The sequence below is a fragment of the Argentina anserina genome, chromosome 4, assembly GCF_933775445.1.
Source record: "Argentina anserina chromosome 4, drPotAnse1.1, whole genome shotgun sequence".
NCBI lineage: Eukaryota > Viridiplantae > Streptophyta > Magnoliopsida > Rosales > Rosaceae > Argentina > Argentina anserina.
The window spans coordinates 27320063-27330456 of record NC_065875.1 but is presented as its reverse complement, the minus strand read 5'-3'; the positions used below and the strand labels follow the sequence as shown (position 1 = coordinate 27330456).

At 38.8% G+C, this 10394-nt stretch overlaps 2 protein-coding genes across 2 annotated transcripts; one reads left to right on the top strand and one right to left on the bottom strand.

Annotated features, from left to right (window-relative positions):
* Nucleotides 1-234: 234 nt before the first annotated feature.
* LOC126792616 (phytosulfokine receptor 1) lies at nucleotides 235-3883 on the top strand. The gene is made up of 2 exons (XM_050519047.1): nucleotides 235-420; nucleotides 533-3883. Exon 2 carries the CDS (start codon nucleotides 675-677, stop codon nucleotides 3711-3713), a length of 3039 nt encoding a protein of 1012 aa, XP_050375004.1. The 5' UTR covers nucleotides 235-420; nucleotides 533-674; the 3' UTR covers nucleotides 3714-3883.
* Nucleotides 3884-5337: 1454 nt separating this feature from the next.
* On the bottom strand, nucleotides 5338-9965 carry LOC126790605 (aldo-keto reductase family 4 member C10-like). The gene is made up of 3 exons (XM_050516915.1): nucleotides 8888-9965; nucleotides 7667-7921; nucleotides 5338-5823 (listed from the first exon to the last, which is right to left on the bottom strand). The coding sequence occupies exons 1-3, from the start codon at nucleotides 9452-9454 to the stop codon at nucleotides 5557-5559; spliced, it is 1089 nt and encodes a 362-aa protein (XP_050372872.1). The 5' UTR covers nucleotides 9455-9965; the 3' UTR covers nucleotides 5338-5556.
* Between the last annotated feature and the right edge of the window lie 429 nt (nucleotides 9966-10394).

Sequence of the window (10394 nt, the reverse complement as noted above, 5' to 3'; positions counted from 1 at the left end):
TTCACCGTTAGGGTTAAGAAATATAAGTAAATTCTAGTACATCACATTCCCCAACTGCAAGTATCATTAACGTCGACCTACAACGGGCGCAGTTTATAAGAGACTGAATGCACGTGTCGCCACCCTTTAGTTGACTTTGGTTCTTCTCTCGCTGTCCTTACCTCAACCTCCTTTGTCATTTCCTTTCACCACTTTCACTTCAAAACTCAGAATCAAATTTGTAGCAAAAAGCCTCGCAGCCCATCTTTGTTAAAAGATATTCACCAAAAAAAAGGGCAGCGCTTTTAGTTCACTAATCCATCTCTTCCATCCTTCTTTCCTTCCTTCCTCCTTCATTGATTCATTGCTTCCTACCAGATTAAAGAAGCGTGTTCCAAGTGAAAGACTGTAGCTTTTTGCCCGTTCTCGACTTCTTGCGAGGTCTGTATTTGCTTTTCTTGTTCATGCTTTTTTTGTGTTTAATGTTATTGTTTAGTTTTGGTTTTGATTTTGATTCGGTGTTTTTGGCTTTTTGTTGTTGTTTGTGGTTCAGTTCTGAGCAGTAATGATTGTAGCAGCAAAACCCAGTTCAGAAATCAGAGGTCTTCTTGGCAAGGGTTTCACTGCTGCTACTTTGACTGTACATTCTTGATTTCTCTTCCAGGTTGGAGGCTTTTTTGGTGTTTGTTGCAAATATGGGCGTTCGAGATTTCTGGGTGGTCATTATTGTTATTGGGTTTTGCTTCCAAGCTCAGGTTTTGAGGTCCCAGAACCTGACCTGCAGTCCCAATGATATGAATGCCTTGGAGGATTTCATGGGTGGTCTGCAAACTGCCATTGGTAATTGGGGCAGGAATTTCTCTAGTGATTGCTGTAAATGGGCAGGTATTACTTGCAACTCTTCTGTTGATACTTATAGAGTAGTTGAGTTGGATCTTTCGGGTAGAAGACTGATTGGGAACCTATCTGAATCTTTGGGGAAGTTGGAACAGCTTAAAACCCTTAATCTTTCCCACAACTTCCTGAAAAGCTCACTTCCTGTTTCACTGTTCCAATTGCCTAAACTAGAGCACTTAGACTTGAGTTCTAATGACTTTTCTGGCCCCATTCCAGATGATTTCAATTTACCTTCAATTCTGTCACTTGACATCTCTCAGAATTTCTTGAATGGTTCTTTCCCACAAAGCATCTGTGCAAATTCTACTCGGCTTCAGGTACTGAAGTTGGCTGTGAACTACTTGTCTGGTAGTCTTCCACCAAGTCTTGGAAATTGTAGTTCCTTGGTGGATCTCTGTCTTCTCTCGAATAATCTCTCTGGTGGTGTACCTGAAGGGATATATCAGCTGAAAAATCTGATCAGACTGACCATTCAAGATAACAAGTTCACTGGGCCGCTGAGCGAAAATGTTGGTAGCCTGATCAATCTTGTTCGTCTGGATATCTCCACTAATTGGTTTTCAGGGACTATCCCGGACATTTTCCACAGGCTCCAAAAGTTGCAGTATTTTGTTGCTCATTCCAATAATTTCAGTGGTCAGATACCGCCTTCCTTATCAAGTTCTCCAAACATCACTTTGCTGAATGTGAGAAACAATTCATTGAATGGTGAGATCAATCTAAATTGTTCAGCATTGATAAATTTGACCTCTCTTGATCTAGGTTCAAACCAGTTTGATGGGGAAATTCCACCCAATCTTCCCACCTGTCAACATCTGAATAATATAAATCTTGCCAGGAACAAGTTGAAAGGCCCAATTCCTGATAGCTTCAAGGATTTTCATACCCTCAATTACCTCTCACTTTCAAATGCCAGCCATTCTAATCTGTCATCTGCCCTTCATATATTACAGCAGTGTCAGAATCTGACTACTTTGGTTCTCACTATGAACTTCTATGATGAAGAATTGCCTGCTGATCCAAACCTTTATTTCGCAAGGTTGAAGGTTTTTATTATAGCAAACAGTAGGCTCACAGGATCAATACCCCTATGGTTGAGTAAGAGCAGCAAATTGCAGTTATTAGATATATCCTGGAACAGCTTGCAGGGCACAGTTCCATCTTGGTTTGGCAATTTTTCTGATCTCTTCTACTTGGACATATCAAACAATTCTTTTACTGGGGAGATCCCGAGAAGCTTAACCGGACTACAGAGCCTCATTGATGGAGATTTTTCTTCAGTCCAGGAGCCTTCCCCGGATTTTCCTCTTTTCCAGAAGAAGAATGTAAGTGCAAGGGGATTGCAGTATAATCAAGTTTGGAGCTTTCCGCCAACACTGGAACTTAGCAACAATAATTTCAGTGGACTGATTTGGCCAGAGTTTGGGAACCTGAAGGCCCTTCATGTATTGGATCTAAAGCACAACATTTTATCTGGACCAATTCCAAGTTCTCTTTCTAATATGAAAAGCTTGGAGACTCTGGATTTGTCTCATAACAATCTTTCAGGAACAATACCTAGTTCGTTGGTTCGGCTCAGTTTTTTGTCCAAGTTCAGTGTTGCAGACAATCAACTAGAGGGTGAGATTCCTAGTGGAGGTCAGTTTGGGACCTTCCCAAATTCAAGCTTTGAAGGGAACAGTCTTTGTGGTGACCATGCTCCTCCATGTCCATCGAAGGTTCATACTTCTCTCGTTCAAAACAGAAAATCAAGAATGAATGTAGGAACTATTATTGGTATAGTTGTTGGAACTGTATTTGGGACAGCAGTTCTTCTTGCTCTCTTGTTCATTATTGTGATGCGGGCGCAACGTCAAAGAGAGGTTGATCCTGAAAGGGAGCATGAAGCAGAAGAGAAGTACTTGGAAGAACTTGGTTCAAAATCAGTGGTTCTTTTCCAAAACAAGGAGAACAATAAGGAACTCTCTCTTGACGACCTCTTGCAATCCACCAACAATTTTGATCAGGCAAATATCATTGGTTGCGGGGGTTTTGGTTTGGTTTACAAAGCAACCCTCCCTGATGGTAAGAAGGTTGCAATCAAGCGATTGTCTGGTGACTGTGGCCAGATGGATAGAGAATTCCGAGCTGAAGTTGAAGCACTGTCCAGAGCTCAACATCCAAATCTTGTCCATCTTCAAGGGTATTGCAGTTATAAAAGTGACAGACTTTTGATATATTCTTACATGGAGAACAGTAGTCTTGACTATTGGTTGCATGAAAAGCTGGATGGAGCATCCTGTCTGGATTGGAATACAAGGCTTAAAATTGCTCAAGGGGCGGCAAGAGGGCTAGCTTATTTGCATCAATCATGTGAGCCCCATATCGTTCATCGGGATATAAAGTCGAGTAATATTCTGCTAGATGAGGATTTTAATGCCCACTTAGCTGATTTTGGTCTTGCTAGGCTCCTGCGTCCCTATGATACTCATGTAACAACTGATCTTGTTGGGACATTGGGGTATATTCCTCCTGAGTATGGCCAAGCCTCTGTTGCTACTTACAAGGGCGATGTGTACAGTTTTGGGGTTGTTCTTTTGGAGCTGCTGACAGGAAAAAGGCCTATGGATATGTGCAAACCAAAGGTAGCTCGAGATCTGATCTCTTGGGTGTTTCAGATGAAGAGGGAGAAGAGGGAAACTGAAGTGTTTGATCGAGTCATTTATGACAAGCATAGAGAACAGGAACTTTTGTGTGTTTTTGAGATTGCATTACTCTGCTTAAATGGATGCCCTAAGGTGAGACCTTCAACTCAGCAGCTAGTTTCTTGGCTCGATAATATCAACATCAAAATCTAGCTTTTATATTTGTAGATAAACCAGGAAAATCCTGATTGTACAGCTAGAGATGTTACTACGTCTAAAAGAAGCTCAATTTCTATATCTACAATGCTAATTTTGCACTCTCAAAGTTGGTTTTGCTGTGTATATTCATCCACACAATTGCTAATATAATGAGAGCAGTATTTCCACAATTTCTGAATCCTTTTTGTTGGTTCATGAAATGGTATGCATACATAAATTTAGTTCCGTTGAATGGGGGGAAGTCTGCTATAATTTCTAGTGTACAAGGTTGTACATTGGTGTATATCTTTTATAATTTCTACTTGTATGTCTGACAAGCAAAGGTCCAAGTTTTCATTCTCATGAATTTGTTAGATTTCATTACTTCTTTTTATACCGTCACCTTGGCTGTAGGATTGAAACATCTGCAAGATACTTTACCTCTCTCAAAAAAGAAAGAGAGATGCATGTAGAAAATCAAATAGTGGGTTTTCCTTTCTGGTGAGTCGTTTGAAGCTGATGATATTAACACGATGGAAATGAAAAATACCTGCATGTAGTGGACGCAGTACAATTTTACCTAATCACGTACAGATTAAGCCATAACCAACGCCAACGTCAATCTGTGAAAGTCCACTACACCCCCACTGAATTGTGAAGTCTGTTTCTTTCTTTGACATTAAAAGTTTTAGACTAGATATTTTGGTCAGAAAGGACGGTCGGAGTTGTACATTTCCTTTTCAATCATGCAATATTAATTTTTAGTTTGACTATATATTCTTGCAAATTGCGATGGTGTGATTGGTGTCGACTTGTTCTTCTTGTGGAATTCCGGAATCAAGTTGAAGAAAATCAAACACAAGAAGGCACGGGAATTGGAAAGGAAGAGAAGACACTTTGTTTTAGGTTATTTTATAAAGAGGAGATTGCAAGAAGTCTGTGGTTAACAGTGTTGGTGGCTGTGTAGCTGTAGGAGTTGAAAAATGAAGCACAGGTCACACTTGGACAGGCCTCAACTCAATTCAGTTCCCATTGTCTTCAACCACATTGTTAATAGAGATTGAAGGGCGATGAAAACCAAACCAAAGCTACTTTGGCTTCTTATAACATCCACACAAGACTGTGGACCTGTATGTCCACACTTTGCAGTGCTTCTGAAAATGCCTAACGCGCTTTCGGATAGTGAAAGCTGCCTATGTTTAGTGTTCGAAAAGAATCATGAGAAGGGCATTATGTCAATGACTTCCAAATGCTTCTATGGAAAGCGTCTGGACTTTCCGAAAACGCTTCATATAAAAGCACTTCCAAACACCAAACAAGTGCTCAATAAGCTTGCGAGTGTACCGTGAAGCGAGTTAATGTTATAACAATGAACCACATCCATGCCTGTAGTTGCATATAACCACACAAACACAAGCAAAAAGATAACCATAAAACTATATCCACTTGGGGACGACGACTCGAGAAGCTTTGGATGATCTGATCCTTTGCATTAATTTTCACTACATAGGCTGCGTGACTTGATATGGTGGCTATTAATGAGAGATATTTCCAAGAATGCACACAAGGCCAGAAGACATCAGCCAAAAGCTAATTACCAAAAGCATGGAAACAAACATGAACAGGAGAAGAAAAGAGAGAGAGGAAACAATCACTTTGGTTTCATCAACACACCTATAAGAGGAAGTGGAACTTGTTTGGTTTGAAACAGAAATATTTGCCACTTCAATAAATACTAACCAGCATCCACAAACTGCAAATCTTGCAAAACAATGGGCATACACATGTCATATCAGAAGATCATTACTTGTTTGAACAAAAATTGTATCCACATTATCTGATGATATGATTGAATTTATCAGGCATTGGATTCCATATCGTCTTCCATCTCATGCACAGCTTGAAGCGGACCACATCCACTTTCAGACACAAAGCCACTCTCCGAAAGAGTATTCAAAGGGCTGTTTCCAAATAAGCACACCTGCGGTTCAATGTGGTTCAACCGATTCCACTCGTCGTCTGTCAGAGCCCAGTTGAAGATGTCTATGTTTTTTCTTATCCTATCGGGCTTCAAGCTGCAGGGTAGGACGCTGGTTCCTCTTTGCAACCCCCAACGCAAAATTACCTGAAATATATATTTATCATTGTTATAAAATGAGGCATATTAATATATGATCATGTAACTCAACCCCCACCATTATACTGAATCAGTGGCAAGCACTGTTCATTTCTAATCTTTATTGACAACAACTTAGTTCATTATGCAGTTTCTTCTCTTGGCATCCAAACCGAATTCGCGTTTCAAACATAACCATGCTTACAAAACTGAGAGATGAAAAGTAAAACATAAAAGATTCAACTCCAAAACATTGAGAAGTTGAAATTAGTATATACAGCTCAATAATTACATCACGCTGTCAAGACCTAGAACTTTAATTACTACTCTAAGCGAAAGCAGAGCAATATATAGATCATAAAAGGACCACATAAGAATACTGGAATGGGATTAACCAAATCAAGCTTTGTGCAAGTAAAAAACTTCATGATTACCAGTCACTTACATCTAACAAACATGCAAGTATTTCTAATTTAATACTAGCATCTTCTTATAATAACAAAGTACAGTAGCTTAGGTAGAAAGGAAAACTGGGGGTTCGCAGAGTAACTCCTTCATTCGTACTTAATATCCTAAACTAAGATGAAGCGCACCATGTTAAATACCTAAACTAACATGTGTGAGATCTGTAAAATAAAACCATTCACAGTTTATGAAGCTCTCTCATAAGTATAACCAATTAACCTCTTCACAAGTAACCAATTAATATGCAGGGCCATGCTCTAGACCTTAGTTGTTTGAACCAGCCAGACTACCAATGGGCCTCACTCCTAAGATAAGAGATGGCAGTAGCCTAATTATGTTCCAATTTAATCTGATCAAGTTAAATAGATACTGCTTTAGAGTTTAAAATTTTTCATCGCCTCATTCTTTTTTTTTTCATCAAAAGTAGCTACCCCAATTGTTAAAGGCGCTTCTTCCCTCAATCCTTCATACTACAGCTTTAAGTACCAGATTAACAATGTCAATATGATCATCCTGCATTAATAGTTTTGGTCTCCTCTGCACAGTCCTATAAGACTATGGTCCTCTATTATTTGAAAAAAGGCTAGTTATTAGACAATGTAATACAAAAAACTACACATGTTAAGCCTTTGTCTCCAGATATTGGCAATGGTTTCAAATCAAAGCAAGAAACTGCAGGGATCATTTAAACTTTTGGCCAAATCCAAGATCATGTATTTTCATTTACTTCAAGTTCAAAGCTTCAATCTAGATGATAAGGGAACAGATGTAGAAGCTTTGACACCTCTAAGTATCCCTAGCACACCCAAAATACACCCCCAACATGGCCGATTGTTCAACTTTCTTCCAGGAAAAAAAAACCTATATAATGAGAGGATTAGTCACATAATTGGAGGCTGAAATCTTGATAAAGCTTTCTTAAAGAAGACAATTGCTTAAAAGTATGTCCACCCATTCCAGTAAGTGGGAACACTTATTTATATCACTGGATATTACTATCATACCGGATGGGGAATTAACGACCAAAAAACAACATCGCACTTCTAATGCTGCTTCCTTCTTTTGTGCATGCTTTGATGAAAACTAGGTGAAACTAATCATATCTTTACAGTGTAAATGAACCCTTCTAGTTCTGGATGTGGACTGGAGAAAAGGTTTAGGATGGTGGTAAACTTCATATCTTCGGTAATTGATAGAAGCCTACGTTGAGCTTGGTGTTGTAATAACATGATACGTATATTATGGACCCTATGAATGATACTTCAATTTCAGGAAACAAAATTTGGATGAGATTAAACACAAACTTGGTGTAGTATATGCCATCGAAATAGATAAAACAAGATGCTATATTCAACGCAAGAAAAATAGATTAGTGAATCTAAAGTACCTGCTCAGGTGTTTTTCTGTGTCTATCTGCTATTTGTTCAACTGTTGACAATTTCAGCATGGGCCCATGCACAGACCTTGACCTCCTGAATGATATGCGAGGAGTTCCAGGCTCATCTTCCCCACCTGAACTGCTATCAGATGGTCCAGGATTTGAAGCTGGGACTCCTAAGGGTGTATGAGCTGATACATGAATACCTTTCAATTGACATAACTTTACAAGTTCATCTTGCCTCCAAAAAGGGTGCAACTCCACCTAAAAATCCAATCATTCATCAGTTAACGACTTAAAGAGGGACTGGAAGACATTCAGTAAGCACAAGGAGGGAATTCTGTCTTAAAGAAGGTAAATGGTAGAAACAAAATAAATAGCCACAAGATACTTTGTCCAAAGGAATCTAGATCCTCACAGACCCATTGAGATGATAATTATCACTAGGAAAGTTAATCTAGGAAAGATGACCGTCATCAACTCATAAGAACAGATGAGAGGTGGATAATATGGATACTGCAATTATCATATATTTTGCTTTACAATGTGGAAATTAAGTCAGAAAAGAATTAGTAATAGTATAAGCTAGATCGTATGAATCTCTAACTATATTTAGCCACTGGAGATATTGTTGCAAACATATATGAAGGTGAAAAATCAAGTCTTTCAGTTCAGACTCGAGAGATAGGAACTGTGATATAATAGGCTGCTCTTAAAGCCAGAACTGTGCTGGTAGTCTAATTCATAAATGGGACAGAACTCATGAGATTGTAGGAATCGTCTATATGATCCAATTCGATGAATTCCTCTATTTCACTTCATAGACATATAGGTAACAACCAAACACAGGAGATAAATGGCTGTTTCCAATCAAGTTATGTATATGACATGTTCTTTTATTTATTTCAACAGGTCACAGTCCAATACATACATACCACTATTACAAAATGGCAGGAGATACTTTAAGGTAAAGTTAGATTTTTGATAAACAGCTCACTTCAAATTCAACTAATCAAGCCTTGAATCTACATATATAGTATTGGAGACATGAAATATAATAAGAACGGAAAAGCACAATAACACACTAAATTCATTGCACATATAATTTTAAAAGGGACTCAAATGCCTACTTATCAACTACTAGATATAAGAAAATTACTGCAACTACTAGATATAAGAAAATTACTGCAACTACAATGAAGGTAAACTGTTGAATAGAAAGTAACCAACCTGATTGACTGCAGGTACAATTTTTGCAAACTTAAGCAACTGTTTGATCTGCTCAACACTGAAATTGCTGACCCCTATAGCTCTAACCAGACCCAATTCAACCAGTCCTTCCATAGCTTTCCATGCTTTCTTCAGCCGATTCAAGAACTGCCTATACTCACTCCCAGATTTTGAAGGAGGATCAGTAGCATCACCAAACGCAGAGCTGTCAGGCCAATGCATCAAATACAGATCCAAATACAAAACCCCGAGGTTCTTCAGAGAAACTCTCACATAATTCTCGATTTTATTGAGAGAATTCATCGTGCAGTAGAGCTTAGAAGTCAAGAAAACATCTTCCCTCTTGAGTGAACCCTTAAATGCTTCAGCTAATGCCTCACCAACTTCAACCTCATTACCATAAAGATGTGCACAATCTATGTGTCGGTAACCTACTGATAATGCTGTTTTCACAGCTTCAACACAAAGGTCTCCACCACTCTGCCATGTCCCAAGTCCAATGGCTGGGATTTTATCTCCTGTATTCAGCACAAAGTAGTTTCCTGGTAATCCTATCTTCCCCTTCATCCCTTCAAGCTTATATTCCACACACAGATTCTAAACAACCCAGAAACCCAAAACCAACAGGCCAGAATCAAACACAAACCCAATTCTGCTCTATAAGCTCCAAGCAAGTTATATGTACCCAAAATCTCAAAAACAGGAGCAAGTATGCAAAATCAAACAAAGACCCAATTTACCAAATACCAAAAGCTGAGAAATCCAACTCCTAGAAAATCAAAAGCAACACTTCCAGTTCATAAAGCTACAAATTTTGACAGCCAAAACTAACTGCACCTTCAGTTCCTCAAACTCCTTGAATCAGCTCTCTCTCACCTTGACAAGCAATAAAACAAAGCCAATGCTGTAAACAATCAAAAACCAATAGAATCATTTCAATCTGTGTCTAATTAAGTATTAACATAACCGAGGGTCATGGTCAACAACGGCAGCAGAGAACAAGTGAGATGAAAGAGCGAAAGGTAAGCCCCCTAAAATACAAAACAACAACAGGCTTAGCTGTAATATCAATCCCTTTCTCAAAGAAGAATGCAAATGACAAATAGCGCTCCCTCTCTATTATATTTATCAAACCAAAAAATTGACCCTTTTCTACTAGAGACATTTAGACATGGAAGAAAAGTTTTAAGAGGAAGACAGAGATGGGTTTTAGGGGGATATAAAATTCAAGGTTTACGCACCTAACTTAGAGAAGGGTCGTCTAAATCCACCCACCATCCACCCACCATCCACCCAACTTACAACGACATATGCATTGACGATTCATGATACCAAATAAAAACTTGAATGCTACTCCTTCCCTTCTATGGATACGTAAGGGTTTCTACATTCCCTTTGATTCCACAACTCTCTTTGTGTAAAGTTGTAACGAACTACAAGGCTTTTGGCAATTATTGGCCATGATGGTAAAAGATGATAACTCGTGTACATTTTTAGGACAAAGTAC